This window comes from Antedon mediterranea, chromosome 10 (assembly GCF_964355755.1).
Source record: "Antedon mediterranea chromosome 10, ecAntMedi1.1, whole genome shotgun sequence".
NCBI lineage: Eukaryota > Metazoa > Echinodermata > Crinoidea > Comatulida > Antedonidae > Antedon > Antedon mediterranea.
The window spans coordinates 10,437,772-10,458,828 of NC_092679.1; the positions used below are offsets into that span (position 1 = coordinate 10,437,772).

At 35.4% G+C, this 21,057-nt stretch overlaps 1 protein-coding gene across 1 annotated transcript in view; it reads left to right on the top strand.

Moving 5' to 3' along the window:
• Positions 1-21,057, top strand: part of LOC140060358 (mitochondrial import inner membrane translocase subunit TIM50-like) — a 54,813-nt gene that overhangs the window by 25,627 nt on the left and 8,129 nt on the right. Inside the window, exons 6-8 of the mRNA XM_072106531.1 lie at positions 2,283-2,381; positions 4,868-5,024; positions 14,666-14,769. Coding sequence (XP_071962632.1) covers positions 2,283-2,381; positions 4,868-5,024; positions 14,666-14,769 — 360 coding nt within the window. The remainder of the gene's footprint in view (positions 1-2,282; positions 2,382-4,867; positions 5,025-14,665; positions 14,770-21,057) is intronic.

The following is a 21,057-nucleotide window of genomic DNA, read 5'->3' on the forward strand; positions in this document are numbered from 1 at the left end:
CCCTTCTCATTCTCTAGCTCTCTCAAGATCAACTCGCTATAGTAGTTAAACAAGTCTGGTGACATTACACACCCCTGTCTCACTCCTCTTCTAATACTTGTGTAGTCACTGCACTCCCCATCTACCCTCATGCATGCAGTCCGATTCCAGTACAAATTTTGCAACAATCAAAGATCCTTTCCATGTAGGTCAAGCTTGCTAAGTTCTTGAAATAGCTGCTCATGCCTTACTTTGTCAAATGCCTTAGTGTAGTCTATGAAACACATGTATACATATTTCTGCATCTCCACTGCCCTTTCAGTTATCATTCTTATCACAAAGATGGCATTCCTGGTGCCTGAATCCTTTACAAAAGTAAAACCAAACTGCTCACTCCCAATCTCTGGTTTTAAGTAGTATCCTCAGAATGATCTTGGTGACATGACTCATGAGGCTGATTGTACAATTTTCACACTCTACAGCACCTGGTTTCTTTGGAAGGGCAATAAAAATGGACTTACTCAAGTCCTCAGGGAAGCTTCCATCATTTCCGTTAACTTTCCCACTCCATACTCTTCTAATGCCTCGATCATCTCAATGACTACACCATCTGGTCCTGCCGCCTTATTTTTTCTCAACATCTTGATTGCTGTTCGTACTTCTGCTTTCAAGATCTTAGGTCCTTCTTCTGAGTTAGGAAAGCTTGGCATTGCTTGTCTAACATCAAAAAACAGCTCCCCGGTATACTCATCTTTTCAAAATAGCACTCTTTTCAACAAGCATCCATTCTTTGCCTTAATGCATCCAGAGTTTGAGCAGCCAGACTTCCTTCCAGTGATCTCATTAAGTCTCTGATAAATCTTGTGGTTGTTGTTCTCTAGTCCACTCTCAATCTCCTCACACTGGGTGTTGAGCCACTTTTCTTTTGCCTCACTACACTTCTGCTTAATTTCTCTATCTAGATCTTTATATTCTTTACTTGATCTACTACTAATCTTCTGTCTATCCCTCATCATTGATAGTATCTCTTCCGACACCCATTTGTTCTTCCTTCTTCTCTCTTTCTTGTTTAAGGATTCTTGGGCTGTCTGCTTATTTAAATCACCACAGAAGTTGCTAAATTGACGTGTAAATGGGGAATAGCCTGACTTGCCTACTGGGCTGAATTGCGCACAGGTGTGGATGACACATACCACAACTTTTTAGTGTGACTGGCAAGCATGGCCTGTAAACCCCAACGGCATCCTGCACCTGCAGAATTAGCGACTATGTTCTTGGTACCATTTTGATGAATACTACCCCCATCTAATCCGGATTTACTCTATAAAGGGAGAACATGGGAAGACCAAGATCCTAAGTCCAGAAAGCAGAAGAAGCGTTAATTGCCTGCTATAAAATTGTCTGCTATCATTTCTGGCGAATCCGGATCACCCAAAGAATCTTGATCGGGGTGTGATCTACTGCAACCAGCAAGCATTGTTTGTGCTGAGTTCAAGCTTGAACAAGGAATAAAAACCCTGAAATGATAAAATTTTGGAAAAATCTCTGAAAATTCCTATCCGGCCCCAGGTGATTTTGTTATTCTTTTACACGACTGTTGACTCGTTGAAGTCAACAAACTTATTCTATGGCTTGTTCTCCCATGAAATTCGAATCTCACAGTCACGATTGTACTACAGACGCCTCGTGCGAGAGTCACTGCTATCATGGCAGATGCGGAGTTCAGGCTCAGTATGCCGCACAAACCAGCTAAAGCACATGGATATTTCCATGGCCACAAATAGTGGCCAGACAATCTGGTCTGTGGACTTCTTAAAGTCTACAGACTTATTTTATGACTTGTTCTTGCATTCAAAGCTAAAAATCTTATATTATATCTGGGAGTTGTAAGCTTGACAAACATAACAAGATGATACTCCTGAAAGCCCAACTAGACAACCAATCACAATTCGGTATCAAGTACACACCTTTCTGTGGAAGGCAGTACTAGCTAATATTCTTCAATAATGAGGCTCCGCCTACTTCCGCACTACAACAGCCTGGGGTTCAGTGACTTTTTAAAGTTATGTTGGCCAATCAAGGTATACCTTTGACATAGATTCATTAATCGATATAGATCATTAAGCCCTGTCTATTTATCACAACATGGTACACTGACTAAAAAAGGTGTTGCCGATTGTCCCGATTTCGAGGGCTGTGATGTTTTTAAAATAACTACATCAAATTTTAGATATTAGATTTTTTGTTTTTGGTATATACTATAATGGAAAATATCAAATCAATTATTCACGTTTGTATTTCAGACTGCATACCCTTTGTTAGATTCACTTGATCCTCAGGGATACATCATGTATAGGCTTTTCAGAGATGCAACCAAATATGCTAATGGAACACACATAAAGGTAAAAGTATAACTACATTTTTCTTAGAAAGGAGTGTTTTTTAAATGATTTCTCTAGGTCTATAGACCTAAAGCATCTTGAACCTTCTAACACCATCAATATTCCTTGGTCCTCCTCGTACTTGCAACATGTTCAGGGATCCTGTGAAATGCACATAAACATTCCATTATCAAATTTTGAAAATTTTGTTCATAAATAAAATGTTTTTATGTAAAATCGATTTTTTTGAATTTCCGAGTGGTCAATACTACAAAGACCTAGAAATCCAAATAAATGGTATTCTGACTTACTATATAGGGGGAATAACGTTTACAAACACTTAATTATCTATGCGACTATATTCGGGTAATAAGTGTGTTTCTAGAAAACTAACTTTGAAAATTGATGTCAGATTTAAAACACTTTCTCCTCGATATTTCCTATTAGTAAATAAAATTATGTTTTAAAATTACAAATCACAAATTATAACTCTTGCCTCTTGTACAAAAATGAAGTATTTTGGACAAGTAGTTCTCGAAAATGCAATTTCAGTTTATTAAGACTGCTCGCCGGCTTTTGAAAAATTCTGTACTATCTTTTAACACTAGCAGGTCTGAAAAGTATACTCAAAAGTGGTCCAGAATTGGGACCATGGTCCCAAATAGTCCCAAAATGTAATGGAATGGTCCTTGACCACATATCTCTGTATATTCATTTTGATAAAGATCTTGTAATTACTTTTTGAGTAATCCTGCTAACAAACAAACAAACAAACACACGCTACCGATTACATATACCTCCTTGGCGGAGGTAAATGATACACATGTTACTTATTGTGAGGGCGTGTGGCGCAGGGTGTTGGACGTACAACTACTGATCGTGAGATCGAGGTTCAAATCCAACTCTCGCCGCATTGCTTGTATCCTTAGGCAAGATATTTTACTTGCCTCTCTCCACCGATGTGTATAAAATGGGTACAGATCAAGACACAACTTTGCGCTGATTACTAGCTGCATTCTGGGAGTATGTTTCCTTGCGTGTTTGATCCAAAAAAATGACTGGGGTAATAATATTCAGGGCATTCACTAGGTTCGTTTGCACTTGAACCATTTGAGCAGTGCCCACAGCACACCCCATATGCAGAAACAACGACAATCCTGCCTTAATACAGCTGCATTTCAGTCCTTTGCCTATCGCCTTCTTTGCAGTTGCAGCATATTCCTTTTAGAAGAGCATCTGGTGCGATACTCCATGTAATTGTTTCCACCTTAGATTTCCGTTACTATCCAGATCCCATCCTCTTCCAATAGGCTCAAGAAGGGATTTGTTCAGATGTTTCCAGAATACAACTTGTAGATGAACCCGAAAAGAGTGCTGTGTAGCTGCATTTTCTGTTGGTGGTCCAACCATACTTAAACAGAAACTCTTCCTTGTCACCTATAACTATTTAGATATATCATAGAGGCCATCAGCCGTCATCTTCTGCTTGATGCACACAGATATTGTGATGCATGCTCAGTAGTTATCATCTTTGTTTGGGAGATTTGTTACCTATTTCCTACTTTTGTAATTAAAAACATTTTAATGATAAAATATAAATAAGTTAAGTTATAAAATTAAGTATTGTAATATAAAATGGACTTTAAAATCAACGCAAAATGTGCACTCCCTGTACTCGAAATTAGATGATGCGCTTGGACACAAACTTTTATATCTAATATTTTGTGGAAACACGACTTTGGAATCATTTTGTGTGTGTGTATGCTTTTTTGTTTTTTTTCCTTTTTCATTTACATTTTTTTAAATTTTAATGGTTATTTATATTGCGCAATTTTTTGACCGTGATTTACAAAATACATTCTGTTCCCAGGATAGGTGTAATTAAAAATGACGCGATCAGTCGATACTAAACACCGTTTTAATTTGGCAGCTCGGCATGGTGTTTGTAGATCAGGCCATTGCGGTACACAACGGAGAAGGTTGCATAGTTGATACATGATGTAACAACTCGCAAAACATGGTCAAATTATTGCTATTTTTGGACCTTTTTAGTGTTTATCCTTTAAATTCAGGAAAGTGACATAGCCTATCATGTGCGGCCCCTGAATAAACATCAGTGTGCAAAATGTGAGCACGTACCGTTCAGTGGTTTTGGAGGAGATACGTAAAATATGAAAAAATTTAGTAGCATTAATTTATAGATAATTGGGAGAGGGTGAGGATGATAAGTCAGTCACTGTAAGCCCACCTTGATGATCTTGGAATATCATCTGATAAACCAGTTATTGATCGACAGCATTGATATCTGTTCACAATTCTTTACGTTAAATCAGTAATAAATATGTACGTGTGCGACATTTCAACTTGTCAACAAATATTATTTGGTAATGACTAGATGTTGTTGCTAGGAGTAACTGTGCTAGTGGTAGAGCAGCGCCCCTATTAGAAACTTGGTCTGTGATTTTCAGGTGAAATGAGTGAACATTGCTATATTTATTCTATTGTAGGATCTTTCATGTTTGAACAGAGATCTGTCCAAAGTCATAATGATTGATTGCAATGTAAATGCATTTCAAATACAACCACGTAATGGTGTTGCTCTCAAGAAATGGGATGGAGATGACAGTGACCGTACCCTCTTTGACCTAGCTGTGTTTCTAAGAAGTAAGAATCATTCTTTTATTTTACATACAATCACAATATCATCAATATCTATTTCATACTTAATAATACTTTTTGGTTTGTCTGAACTTTATTTAAATTTCGTCACATTATACATTATTTTGACTTGACTACTCTTTGCCTGACAGTCTCATCATCTGCCACTCTCGTTTTCAAATGTCTAAACAATTTGACACACATAGGCATGCATAACAAACCTATTCACGCCACTTTCAAAAACTAGTGAAACAAGACGGTCCACTGTTATGAAACTTAAGGTCCCTTTTGCACAAAAAAAAGAGTTATCTCACAAGTTTTTGTGTTGGTAGAAAAAATATGGAACAATTTGCCCGTTGATTTGAGAACTGAGACTTCTGTAAGGGTCTTAAAATCAAAATTGTTTGATGTATTTTTTTATTAACTAAGTCTCTGCTGAGTTTTTAATGTATAATGTATACCCTGGTTAATAAAATGTAATAATAATAATAATAATCTGCATCCTGACCATTTTTCAAGTTAAACTCTATGGATTTAAGATACCATGCACCTTCAAAAAATGTAAAAAACACATCTAAAACAATTACTGCTGAACCGGAAATGCATGTATGTAAAATACATATAAACATACAGGCTTCATCTACTAGGCCAGGCCTAGGCCTATAGAGGCCTAGTTTCTTCGTTGAAATTACATTGGTGAAGATGAATTGATCTACTACTATTCTTCAGAAAACAAGACGCAAACATTAGTAGTAAAGCAATAATACAATTGTTTTGATACATATTAAAAATACCGTTATTTTATGCTTTTTTTGATAAAGTTCGATAGGCCTAGTGTAAATGACAACGGTTAATAATATTAACGTTTTAAGACAGTTGGTAGCGCACATGAGCGGATATGACGTAAATGTATCGAAATCGTATCATCGAGCACTCTTCCGCAAGAGCAAGTGTAAACACTCTTCCGCAAGAGCAAGTGTAAACACAATAGTAGGGGCCCGAGGCCGGCTTTTTGGGTAAGTGTGAACACATTGCGGGCTAAAAAGAAAGCTGACTTTGCTTCGTGCCGGCTAATAAATCGTCGAAGTATAAATAGGGTCATTGACACATAGACATGTGATCATGTTGGGTGCACTTTATGGTTGGCGAATCGATGCTGATTGGTGTTTTTAATCTCATATACGCAGCAGAAAGCATGAAATATAGGAGACATTGTTATGTTAAAGAAAATTGTGAATAAGGTACAGTTACAACAAATAAAATAGGGATAACATGTCGTATTGATTATATTGATTTTACGTTCCCTGAATTTTACGTCGATGACGTCATCATTTTCTTACATTGAGGGCGCAAATTTAAAATCAAAGCACAAAGACAACTTAGCCATGGCTGTGTACTCTGCTGTGTGTGAGACAAGCTACACATGTGCATTCCCCCTACAGCAGCGACTGTTTTTATTGATAGAAAATACAAGAACATTGATACTTTATTTAAACATCAAACAGCCTGTATATACTGTAATTTTCTAGTTAGGCATCGCATCCTGCTAGGCCTGCTAGCCTGGTCTAGATTATTCTAGGCAAGGCCTAGCTAGTGATCACCTGCATGCTGTACAGTAAAGTAGGCAAACATATATGGGGGTCAATTTAAGGTCAACCATGATTTTACGAATCCCATGTTTTACGTTTTCCTTTTGGACCCGTACTGTACGTAAAATGAAGGTTCTACTGTATTTACAATTTCGTCAGAAGTTATTTTTCAAACATTATAATCCATTAGAGTGAATATAAGTATGACCTGTTATTATAAACAATGTGCGCCTATTTTCAACTCTCTACGCCAAGAAAGCGGGTCAAATGCTAATACACGAAGAAAATGCATGTTCCGTTCACTTTTGGAAAAAAATGTTTCACTATGACAAGTATAAACATATATATTGCAAACAATTAGACACCAAAATTGGCTCCCTATGACAAATATTTTTTAAATATGGAATAAACTTCTGATTAAATTATGTCAAAGGTCAATAACCACACTTCCGGTCATTTTCAAGCAATATTATCTGTTAAACTGAATATAAATGTATATCTTGGGAACAATTTACTCCTAGTTTTAATTCTCTCCGACCTGCCGTTACTTAGATATAGCGAAAAGAGGTCAAAGGCCAAAATTGCTAAAAATGTGGTTTCCGGTCAATTTTACCAAAAAAAATTCTGTAAGAGCTAATATAAACATATACATTGTGAACAATTTTACACCAAAATTTGCTCACTACGTCCAGTATTTCCAGAGATAAAAGCATGTTTTATGAAAATATCGGCCATTTTGTTTATGCTAATTATGCAAAGTGCTGACAGCTGTCCAGTAAAAAAATTCTTCATCCTGATGGTATCGAGAATCAAAATCCATAAAAAAAAACTATAGAAAAGAGAGCGAGCAAACCCACTAGTTATTAAGAGAGCCAGTCACTAAAAATCAAACATTAGGTGGCAAGGGTCAAAATTTCGAATTGGCTCATATTTTTCACATTGGTAGACCTTGATGTAAGTAAACCTGATGTGTAGATTGTTTGGTAAAATATCGCTTAGTTTTCGAGAAAATCGAAAAATAACGATTTTCGGCCAATTTTGTTAATTTTTTGTGTATAATTTACATTAATTTTAACAGCCTCTGGAAGCCAAACGTAGCAACCTAGCGTTTTAATATTTTACACTTACGTTAACTAGCATGACAATAATTTGGTAAAGTTTCAAAAAATTTTATGAAATTTTAAGATTTTGACTAATTAATTACTAATTAGCATATATAAAACTCTTAAAAAGTAGGGTAAAAACAAACGCGTTTTTTTTCATGTGCGACGAATTTTTTTAAAATAAAAAAGTCATCAATCTAAAGTTTAGATACTAATATTTATGAATCAAGTAAAAAAAAATTGGGGAAACTATTTTCCGCTCCGCGCCAGAGCCACAAAGTTGTAAGAAATTCAAAGATTTTATCTGTCGGCAAGATCAATCAGATGTACCTATTGTTCTCTATTTAGCAATCCAAGTGGCTTTAAGCCAAACTTTTATTACGAGAAACAAACTTGAAAGATAAATTTTGAATTAAGTTGTAATTTAAACACAAACTAAAAATACGTTTCTGGTAAAATTACTAATCAATATATGAAATTAAGCAATTAACTAAAAATCACTCGCTTATTCTTTGTCAAACCACATTATTATAAATTATTCCATCCTCTCATAGTTTATAGGATAAAACTGAAAAACAAATTTCTTTTAACTTGTTATCGTTTTCCTGTTTGTCGAACCTGGTCGAACTTACTCAACGAGAATGTTTCAAAACATTAACCACAGTAGACAAAACACTTTACTGCGTATATTCGATAGATAACGATATCTTCATTGACGTTGACAACGGAACTGATTTGTTATCCATTTTAGTTTATGTCTTACAATGTAAAGACGTGTTGAAAATAATTCTTATATATAAAAAAACAAACAAAATGGAGATTTCATGTTCTTTTAAATCGGTTGTCGGCGGAGCTTGTGGATTCGATAGAAAAGACCGCAAACAGAGCATCACTGAAGTCCTACCTTTACAAGCATGCCAGAAGGAAATCGCTGCACACAGATACATGTTTAGGTTTACGGGCATCGATAGTGAGTGGTACTATTTGTGCAGCAGGAAAATGGAAAGGCGTGAGTCACATCAACAACATAGAGTATGGAAGCAGGTCCATGAAGGTGTGGATGGCGTGTATGGTATTGGTGCAGTACAAAATCTACTTTTGAGTAAATACTGTGTGCCCTTGAAGCTACCCAATTGAATTCATAACCAAGATACAACGTCTGATCAAAATAAATCAAGTATCATTTATTGCAGTAAAAGCAAGAATATAAGCCAAGACATCTCATGAAGAACAAGCTGATATAAATGACGACGACCAAATAGAAAGTGAAGAAAGTCCTGGTACCCCCAGCAAACTGTTCTTTTGTCGCGAACAAGGTTGCATTAGGTCATATCAGAGGTACTCTTCCCTAGAGAAACACTTAGATTATGAAAATCACAAGAACGCACTAGAACATGAAACACTTTATGACAGGGCAATGAAATTATACGCAACACAACTAGGAGAGAGGGTACTTCTAAAAATCCAGAACCAACAAGAACCAACGATTTGCCACGGTTTGACATTGGCCCCAAACTGCAAATGGGCTGGGCGTTAAAGTCCTCTGCAAAAAACCGACCCGATTTTCTGTACCACAGAAAACCTACCTTATTGATGTTTCTGACGCTGGAGAGCAGATGGGACAGAAAGCTGATCCATGTGATGTCTCACGAGAGATGAGATCGGCCAGGCACAGCGATGGTTCACATCTAGACTGAATTTTTAACAGCACAGCAAGTTTTTCTCACACTTGGCTAAAAAAAGGAGGACAGATGCAGTCGTTCATGATGATGATGATGACGAAGATGATGATTACGATAGTAATGAAGATGGTGACAAAGTCGAAGAAAATGGAGATGATTCAAAAACGGAAAAGGAAAGAGAAATTCAACTTTTGTCGCAAACCGTAGTACTGGACACAATAGGCTTGCAGCATCCAATAATGTTTGAAATGCATAATATTTGTGAACTGAAAGCTCAAGAAAAACTCTCCAGATTCTCTTTGCCAATGTTGCAAGAAATGTGTAGTTCTCTTGAACTTGATACCACAGATATAACCATAAAGCGCAAGAAGCCATACATTGATTTGCTGGGAAAGCTGGTTTCCGTGTGCAGTTGCTCGATTGATTAAGGTAGCAATGAATTCTTTAAAATAACAATTTAATATGTGGGACGATTCTGTTGTCTAAATTGTTAGTATTTAAAGTCGCGTTCTGTAATTTTTTTAATAAAGCGAAGGGATGAAACAATGGTTTACAAGTTTACAAACAATAATTTATTGTTTAGGCTACGAATTATTAGGAAATTTCGCACGAGCACATGAACGTTATCGGATGTGTCACCATTCTACTCATTTGCATAACAACAGAGTTCAGTGAACATTTGCATTAACGTACTTGCTCGTTTTGAATTCCCGCTTCGACGGGAAGTGTAGAACGCAAAGCATGTGTAGCGCACGCAATATACGCCACACGTATTAAAACAAATCATGGAATACCTTGGGTTTATAGAGACTAAGCCTAGCCAGGCATGTTTAATCATGTTTTGGTTAACATTTTCATTTACGCTATTTTTCAGAAATAAGGTTCTCGACGCACGTAACTAAAGTTTTTCGTAATGCTTGCGCACGCACAGCAAGTTGTTTACAAAGTGGGCGGAGCTTGGAAAATAGCGTTAACGTGATCGTGCGAATACTCTCTATATGAGAAGATAAGAACATTATGTTATATAGCCTGTTTTCCACTAGGCGAAATTATTCGCGCAAATCAAACATTTTCGCGTATACGCACACGTCAAATGGAACACTTTGTTGATAAAAATAAACTGCGCATGCGCGCGTATAGTGCAAAAAATAATAATATTATTATTATTATATTATAATAATAATAAGAATAAATTCACCTAGTGGAAAACATAACAGGTGATGAAGCTAAGCGCGTTATAATGTTGAGCTTAGATAGTAATTGCTTAATTTCATGGGTTAGTCGTTTAAATTTGACTAGAAATTTATTTTTAGATGTTTTTATATTAAAACGTAATTCCAAATTATTCAGGACCTTTCAGTTTACCTTTAAAGTTTGTTTCTCGTAGTAAAATTTACCTTAAATCTGTAAATAGAGAACAATAGGTACATCTGATTGATCTTGCCGACAGATGAAATCTTAGAATTTCTTACAACTTTGTGGCTCTGGCGCGGAGCGGAAAATAGTTTCCCCAAATTTTTTTTACTTGATTCATAAATATTAGTATCTAAACAGTAGATTGACTATTTTTTTATTAAAAAAAAATTCGTCGCACATGAAAAAAAAAGCGTTTGTTTTTACTCTACTTTTTAAGAGTTTTATATATGCTAATTAGTAATTAATTAGTCAAAATCTTAAAATTACATCAAATTTTTTGAAACTTTACTAAATTATTGTCAAGATGCTAGTTAACGTAAGTGTAAAATATTAAAACGCTAGGTTGCTACATTTGGCTTCCAGAGGCTGTTAAACTTAATGTAAATTATACACCAAAAATTAACAAAATTGGCCGAAAATCGTTATTTTTCGATTTTCTCGAAAACTAAGCGATATTTTACCAAACAAACTACACATCAGGTTTACTTACATCAAGGTCTACCAATGTGCAAAATATGAGCCAATTCGAAATTTTGACCCTTGCCACTAAATTACGAATATGTCTGATTTTTGGTGACAAGCACTCTTAAATAAAAGAAAAAAAGGGTTTTTTTTGTATAAGTAGTTTAATTTCTTTTGTAACCAAGGACTTTTTGGGTTTCCGGATTTCCTTGGACCTGATGGGATGCTATATCTTACTGCACTGTCCAACACATCTAAGAATTCATTTCAAGAATCGTTAATGTCACTGGTATTTAAGAAAACTGACCATGGAACCAAATGTAGTAAATTGTTTAGGTAAACCAAAATCACCGTTTGCATATTTTAGAAAGGATCTAGTGGGGTGTCACGAAAGCTCAGACCACGAAAGCTCAGACCCCCTAAGACCTAAGATTACAAATACTAAGATATACTACAGCTTAAAAACAATACTTGTTTATCCATACATAATTTTAAACACAGTAGGTTTCATTTATTACCATAAATATAATTTAATACTACCGCAAAACATAGATAAACTCACATTATTTTCGCCCGTTGAGTAAATGTATATTTTTTCTTTACAACAAACAAACTTGACGGGTTGTTTGTTGGTATATATTTACTCCATTGTGTTGCTTCAGAGGATGTTTTTCTTACGCACCTGCCTTTCTTGTATTTTGACTCCAAATTTGTTGACTAACTTTATCCTGAACACCACACTTTAAAATTAGGACTTATAAGTACTTTCAGAAGGAGAAACACATAATAACAAATAAATAAATCCTTTAAATTGATGATTTTACAGATGTGTTTCTTTGTATACTGTAATGTAACTCCTCGAGCTCCCCATGCTCAATGTTTTTGTTTCTATGGAGCGCCAAAAGAGCAACAATAATAGTACAAGTATAAAAACAGAAAGAAAACGAAACAAAAACACTTATCATGATTTTTAAATTAAAATTTATTTGCCAGTATTTATTTCTTCGTACTTGCATGATTATACTATTATCATTACAATTTTAATTTTACATTGTTCCATCCACACTGTAGATGGACTCCACAGAGTTTTCAGCCCTCTTTATAATTTTTGCTCTTTTGACGTTCCATAGAAACAAAAACATTGAACATGGCCCATGGGGGTAGGCCTACTGTACTGTAGGCTAGTCATTTTGTGTGCGAGAAAAACGTCTGTAAAATCATCAATTTAAAAATGTATTTGTTACTTTTTATGTGATTCTTTTTCATGAAAGTGCCAATTCTAAGGTGTGGTATTCAGAATAAATGTTGGGAGTTAAAATACAAGGCAGGTGCGAAAGATAAATATTTGTAATCTTAGGTGTTGGGTCTTAGCTTTCGTGATCTTAGGTCTTAGGGGGTCTGAGCTTTCGTGGTCTGAGCTTTCGTGACACCCGGATCTAGTGTGATGATCACTTTCAACTGGATTTTCGCAATTTAGAATTTAAAAAAAATTAGGTCAACTAGAGGTTGAGCTCGCGTCACTCTCTCCCCCTCTACGAAGTGTAGACAATGGTTCTAGGAATGATAATGACTCTGCTAAAAGGGTTTTATTAGAAGGATTCTGGCCTGGATGTTTGCGGTCGGTTACCATTATTGAAATCATTCCTAAAACTAATCCTACTACTAACCTGTGCCTTAGATGATTAAGAACATTTTTAGGTAAAGTGTTTATTGTTTTGTAGGGTCCTTATAGGGTGGAAGTAGGGAGGCGGAGTTAATTTGAGAAAAGTGCTTATTAGAGGGATATGTTTAATTTTTTAGTTTTAATAATATTGTAACATTTATAATCAAATAAAATCCTCTAGTAGATAATGAAAAGTGATAATATACAAATAATGAATGTTTATGAGTGTAATGGTACAAATAATGGCACAAGGTGAATGATGAAAGGTTATATTTCAACGAGGCGATGAGCCGAGTTGAAATATAACCTTTCATCATTCACCAAGTGCCATTATTTGTACCATTACACGAATACAAAACATTCATTATTTGTTTTATATAACATCTAAATAAATTCTTGTCATTTGAATCAAATAAAATGTAGCCCTAGCCAAAGCCTACTACATTTCATTCACATTGATTAAAAACAGTAACATTTGGTTTTTAATAATTTTATATTAAATGTTATATTTATATGGATTTCGTAAACACACCTACTTTTGTGTTAATTATGTCAACAAACGACCAAACAATCCTAGGCCTAGCAAGGCTAAAACGCCTAGGCTAGGCCTAGCCTAATACTAGCATGGCCTAGGCTAGACCTAGTAGCCTAGTACTAGCTTGGCTGAAAGGCAAAACTTCGACAGACAATTGGAACTTATCTAAGCTAATTATGGTTTTTCCAATAATTCCATGTCTTGTAGGGATGTCCCCATTAATTAATCAAAATCCTAAAAACGATCTAAAGCTAATTTAAATGCCTTTTTGAATGAAATTAGTACATAATGTCCAAATCATACACAAATATCTGCTGCTGTTGCGTATCTCGCTGTGGTGTTTACAAATGAAACTGAGACCAGACGACGGGTGGCGCTGTTGTATTTCACAGTACAGAGCCATATCATAGGGTAATTTGTGTACTAGATTTTTTTTCATCCGCGAAATGTTTTTTTTTTCGTACACAATGTTTAAAAGAAAAACGAAACTGAGGCCAGACGACAGGTGGCGCTGTTGTATTTCACAGTACAGAGCCATATCATAGGATAATTTGTGTACTAGATTTTTTTTCATCCGCGAGACGGTTTTTTTTTCGTACACAAAAATGTTTCAAAAAGTACTATTAAACGATCGTGATCGTTTAATAGTGCGTACTATTGCACGCCATGTGACCCACAATCGTCCAATCAAATGACAGGAATTTATTTAGGTGTTATATAAAAAAGAATAACAAATGCTTGGTAAATTGTAGATATAACAGTCCGATGAAATCTACTAAAAATAGTATAATTGTGTCATAAATATAATACAATATTTTACAGAATACAGAATTTTATTTGACAAACTCAAACTATTATAAATACTAAAAGTCATGAATACAAAAATACAAGTGTGATAAAAAGATCTTATAAAAATATGAATAAACATTGAACATGTTTGGTCTTTCCTTGCCTTTTATATTTGTTTTGTCTTCTTTGTATTGTATATGGCAGAAAATTGAATAAATAAAAAATAACGGCTGTTTTGCGAACGCACACAAAGAAATCATAAATCTTGTTTATTGTTCTGAAATCATATGTACATACTTAATGCATAAAAAATATGGTTACCGGTAAAACTGTCCTTAAATAGCTGTAAAGTTCACATTGTTAAACTGCGTATCTAATGCATTTTTCATTTGTTTTTCTACACTTTAGCTATAGCAACAAGTGGAGTTGATGATGTTAGACCAGTCTTAGATTTCTATAATAAAGAAGATGATCCAATTGAAACATTTAGAAGGAACCAGGCTAGGTTACAGGTAAAATAAGTTTTCAAGATGTCAGTTGTAAATATTCTGTTTTTAATGTAGCTAAAGTAAAAAATGCCAGTTAATGTCATAAATAACTGTTAATGTAGAACAATCCACTGCTAATATAGTAAAACCTCCAGCTTATGTAGAAAGACAAAAACCCTAAGCCTGTTTTTCTGTCGACATAACGTTAAGGCATCAATTAAATTTGTTTTATTTTATAATTTAGTTTGACTTACGGTACACTCGATACAACTCGCATTTGGCCAACAAACCATAATGTAAAATAAACAGAGAATTGGTCAGGGACTGCTAAAGTAAACAATATGTAGTCAAATAAAGAAATTAATTTTCTTTAAGGTTGTATTTTTTACCTCTCTGGTGCATTATGCACTAAAACCATTTAGCTACCCTTTTTGACATGGCTTATGGCTTATAACAAGCTCAAAAAACAACAACAAAAAACTGTAATTGTATATTTTAACATTCAAATATGTATTTGTTGATTTTTTTGTTGTTCTATATTATTTTTATTGCTAAGGGTCCGGTTATGTCTACTGTAATATACCTACAATCTGAAAAGCTAAACATTTTACATGTTTCTAAGTGTTTTTTATTACCTCAAAATGTGTACTGGACAAGTCTTTTATTTCTATAGATTTGTTGACTTTTTTGTTCTATGTTTTCTTAAAAAAGAAAGTATACACAGTACCTGTACTACTCATTGAGATTCAAAAGTGTAAAAATACATGAAAAAAACACTAGACCTACGGGTTTTTTTTTACCTATTTTAAGGTTACACACTACATTTTATAACTACTATGGACCTATGGTGATATTTGTTTCCGTCTTTAAAAGGTTATAATTGTGAAAGATGATTTTAATAATTTTAGCGGCCGGCTATAAATCCCAACATGCATCGCACACAGATTGATATTTTCATATTTTGATGTGATGCAGCAAAAATACCAGATCGTGAGGGGGTGTGACGCAGGGTGTTGGACGTTGGACTACTGATCGTGAGACCGAGGTTCGAATCCAACTCTCGCTGCATTGCTTGTATCCTTAGGCAAGATACTTTACTTACGTTTGCCTCTCTCCACCCAGGTGTATAAATGGGTACCTGGTTAGATCAAGACACAACTTTGCGCTGATTACTAGCTGCATTATGGGAGTATGTTTCCATACGTGTTTGATGCAAAAAAATGACTGGGGTAATAATGTTCAGCGCATTGAGAGCTTGCTTATATGCGCTATATAAGAATGAACTATTATTATTATTATTATTATCCCCAATTTGTATTAATGGATTCTTCCAAAAAAGGAAAGACAATGTCAAGCTAGGCCTATAGCTAGCATATGATGTTCGTATGTTTGCTCTTTACCAGCTAGGCCTACAAAAATAAGCCTAACTAAGCTAGGCCTAGAAATGAGAGAACTATCGATGCGCTCTACTTAGGTAGTGCATTGTTTTTTATCATGATTAACCTTAGAACGCATATTTATTATTTTTACAAAACATCAAAAGTTGCAGTTCTAGTGTCTTCAAAATACTACAATACAACATTGAAGAAGCCTACTACAGTGTAAATGCTTTACTCATTTTTTTGGCTCTGATTTGTTGCAGCATCTTTCAATGGTCCACGTTTTAAGCTTTTATTGCCTTTCTGCAAACATAAATCGCACATTGGTAGGACCATTTTGAAACGCTTCAACATTTCCTTATTCTTTGTTGCCCCTGTTTGGCCACAGTGGGCACAGATACCCTTATTGCCATTTACTTTTGTGGCACAATAGTAGGCTCATTCAATGGGTCTTGAACATGTTAATTCCAGACGTGCAAACACTTGTCTAGCAAGTGCACTGCCTTCTGACGTTATCATGCATCCACAGGTTTAGTCGTATTTTTGCTCAATTGATTGGAGTTTATTTATTTATTCATAGGAATCACCTTTATATTGGTGGCACACATTATCAGTTAATGGTGCTTCCATTTTTCAGACAAAATACAAATAACATAAGCTACAAAGTTCTAAATACTAACACATAACATCAGAACAAATTGTAAACTAATTAATTAATTAGATCTATGAAAATACATAATACGTAAACTGTACAATATATATAACTACAAAAATAAAAACAGAACAAAAAAAATACAGGATAATTAATAAAAATAAATAAATAAAATGAAACTTACAGATACATCCTCATAGAGATGTCTGTAGCTTGTTTACTATATTAATCAATTAGTTGAGAGAGGTAATGCTGATAAAATTGTAGATCTAGTAACCCATGCTTTCATTAAATATTTTTTACAATAAAAATCAAAGATTTCTCCTAATGTTTCATTTTCAGTGAATAAATTGTCTAGCATAAAGTGGTTTTTTAATTCTTGAGATCCACAATTAACATTATCCCAGTACATACTTAAATTATTGTCTATGAGGTTGTTCTTAAGATCCAAGTATACATCATTTCTAACAGAGTTTAAAGGACATTTAAATAAAAAATGGTTTACTGTTTCTTTTTCATTGCCGCTGCTCTCTAGGAGTTAATTGTTGTGAAGAATAGATACATCGTGGCTTTCCACAGTCACTACACTTAACGGTGTCTCTAACGTTTTGTGCAGTTGTTTTTGATGTACAGCCCTGAAAAAGAATACTACAGAATATTTCTGTATATACATTAAAATATACCTGTTCTGTTCTACAGACACTTTCTTTACATCATCAAGTTTTGATGGCATGTGTCTTCACTAGTCACCATATACTTCCTCAAAACTCTTGTAATGTCCAGGGTTTGATGGATCTGGCATAGGGTAAAGACCAATTTACACAGACGAGCGGCAACGGTAAGCGGTAATTGTAAGCGAAAAACCGTGTGGCTTTTCCCATTTACACAGCTTGCGGAATTCGCGAACGGAGTGTTGGAAAGTAGGTGCGTGTAGGCCTTGAAGCTAATGCATGTTACAGTCACTGCTGGCCTGGATGTAACTGACTGTCAGTTGGCCTAGCACATACAGACCTAAGTTTTAGAGGGACTTGTTGCCTAACAACGTACTAAAATGTATATTTTCTTTTCACTATCCTTATACGAACATTAGTCACGTCGTAGGTGTTTGAATAAAAAGAAGTTGCAAAACTAGGCTAGGCTTACTACGGCACTCGTATTTATTGTCGTCTTTTACTCGACGGACGCAAAAAAAGGTTTTGATAGATGACGTCATTTCAATCATGTCGTTGGTTGGCCAGAATCCATAATTACCGCGCGGTATTTTCACAAAATCGCATCTGTTTCTATCCTAGCGGATAGCGGATAACCGCTTGTCCGCTCCGCGTTTTGTGTAAATGGTCACACGCGATCGTAGAGAGAAAATGGGGGAAGCCCAGAAAAAAATGCATTTTATGATGTTCGAGATCACTAACGCAGTCTGATTCGATCATCTGTAAAGGGTCTTGCACACCTGTTCACAGTTCCGAACTTCAGGGTGGCGAAAGTATTTTTCCCAAAGACTTTCTCTGAAAATCCGAGAGAGGGCGTCCTATTTCGTCCCATTGTGTAGGGGGGAGCATTATGCATCTCTCTGCCCTCGCCTTTTGAATGAACATTTTAATATGCTGCGCTTTCCGAATGAATTGCCGATTCTTACAAAGGGAGGATATCGCCTTGTTGTAACTACGTATACGCCTTTTTCACGAAACAGAAGACATCTTCGATCGATGACAAACAATGCCGTGCAACGAAGCGTAACCAACAGAAATAACATAACGTTTTCAGGGGATTTCAGGACACCATGTTAATTAAAAAATCGTAACTCTTCAACGGAGGATCGTATGAGAAAAAAAATTACTGTAAAATGTTCTTAAAAGATTTTCCTATATCACTGTGTGATTTTTTCACTGCTTAAAATCTATCGAAAAAAACACCACAGTGTATAAGCATAGGCTGAAAACGCTATGTTATTTCTGTTGGTTAAGCTTTGTTGCACGGCATTGTTTGTCATCGATCGAAGATGTCTTCCGTTTTGTGAAAAAGGCGTATTGGTCCCTGGATGTAGCATGACTCAGATATCAATGCCCGCGGCGGCGTGAGCTGGGCCAACTTCTAAAAATAGAAGAATTGTAACTTTAATTAATTCGTACAAAGGGACACCACCCGGGTAGTGCGTAACTGTACACGCTTTGGCCCTTGTAACTTTATACAGTCTAGATATCGACGCTTGGACCGCAATGAAAATAAGTTTGAATCGTTCACCTTTGTTCCCGGCCTCAAACCCCTCCCCCGCTCATTGCGCACGCGCCTATTTCTCCTCTACTACTAGGCCTAGTACTAGTACCAGATAGAGAGTACTACTACCCTATACTATTCATATCAGTTATCCGTGGGTCTCTTATTTTATAGCAAAAATATCGCAGTATAGCCTAAATACAGTATTATTATTATTATACAGTACCGGTAATAGGTTAAATGATGTTGCACCTTCTTTTTTTTTGGACATGATGAATAGTGTGTGTCACGACGGTGGAGGCAGCAAGCAAATCAAACTTGTTTACACGCATATTAACCGATAGTTCGCACATGCGCGCGCTGTTGGATGTATCATATCTGTACAACAACAGCACGTGCGCTTTGTTTTGTCTAGACAATTCCAAATCGTGTTTCGGTAATAAAACAGACTGATAGAAGAAGTTACCCAGTTTCTAATCTAAAAACTTTTTTTTTTACTTTTTCATTTACAATTTTTTTTTTTCGTGTTGATGACGGGGGCGCACGTGCCCCCCCCCCCCCCCTTCCCCCCCTTAAATCCGCGCCTGAATATACTCCGATGTTTTGTGACGTATATTTGATTTGATCTTTATTAATTTGCTGTACAATTTTTATTTTGCTAACTACTGTACCTTCACATGCGCGGTCCAAAAATAAACAAAAAACTAAAATGGCTATCGCCACCAACGACCAACTTAATAGTTGAACCCAGGAAGTTGCAAGAAGGTGAACCTGTGAACTCACTGTGAACCCAGAAATTACTTCAACCGCGTACAGTTGAAAGTCAACCGATGAAATCAGAAATTTTGTTTTAAAACCCTTTATAATATCTTCCTAAGATAGAAATATAGAACAATATCGTAATAGTGAGAAATAATGATCGACGTTTCGCGGTACATCTTGAGATAGATCTGGTAGGTATCCAAGACGGAGATTTGTCGCGAAGTTTTTCCATTGTGCTCGCCTATGTCAGAATTGACCATTATTTATTTATAGATAATAAAGAAGAAAGGCCCAAGTATGAAGCCTTAAGGGACTAAAACATTTATTGATTTGGGTACAGATAAAGAGGATTTGATCTTTACAACTTGCGATCTATTAATAAAATTGTTGGCAAGAGAATTGCCAATAGATGTAAAATAACTATTAAATTGATTGGCTGTTTCTTTGTCAGAAGTTGTGAAACCACTTCCAGTTTTAACAGAATGGACAGAGGTTTTATTTTTAGGGATTATTTTTTTTATGATATTCCATAGTTTTTTGAAATTGTTTGTGTTTAATAATATAATGCTATATATATTATTATTATTTGCAATTGAGGAGTTATTTCATTATATGATGATCTTAACTAAAATTTGTAGTAGAGCTGTAGCTTGCTTGCCTTCCAATCCCAAGGTCCATGGTTCAATCCTGACATAGAGCCCGTTCGGACTTCACAATTTACACATGTAATGTGGTGTAAATTTTGAGATAAACCGGCTGTTTCAGAAACCCAACTCATGAGGTGAATTTTTCAATTACACCTTAAACTGCAAATAAATTTATAATAAACAATATATTTAGACGTGTATATTAGTCAGGGTCCTCGTGTATTTCCGTAGGATTTTAATGCCCAAAGTGAGATTTCACTTGATTTCACTTTATTATGGTGCTAGGATACCAAAAGTGCTAGGATACCAAAAATGCTAGGTAACAAATTTTCACGATCCCGTAACCATGGTAACAGCCCCAAATTCAAAATGGCGACCAAATGGCCATATCTCCATAACCCTTTGGTCTATTGACAAGATATTGCAGGGATGTCACCACGCTGGTCGGCCCCGACCAGCACTCAACATTTCCGACCACCACTATTATTTATTAATCATTTACGATATTTATATTAGGCCTAGGCCTAACTAAAATTCGTACTAAAACATTTTACCTAGCACATCGTTAATAACAGACAAGCTAGCCTCATATAGATAAGACAAAAGACTACAGCAAATGTTTCCGTGGTTACGTACGTTACTTTATTTGTAACACAAT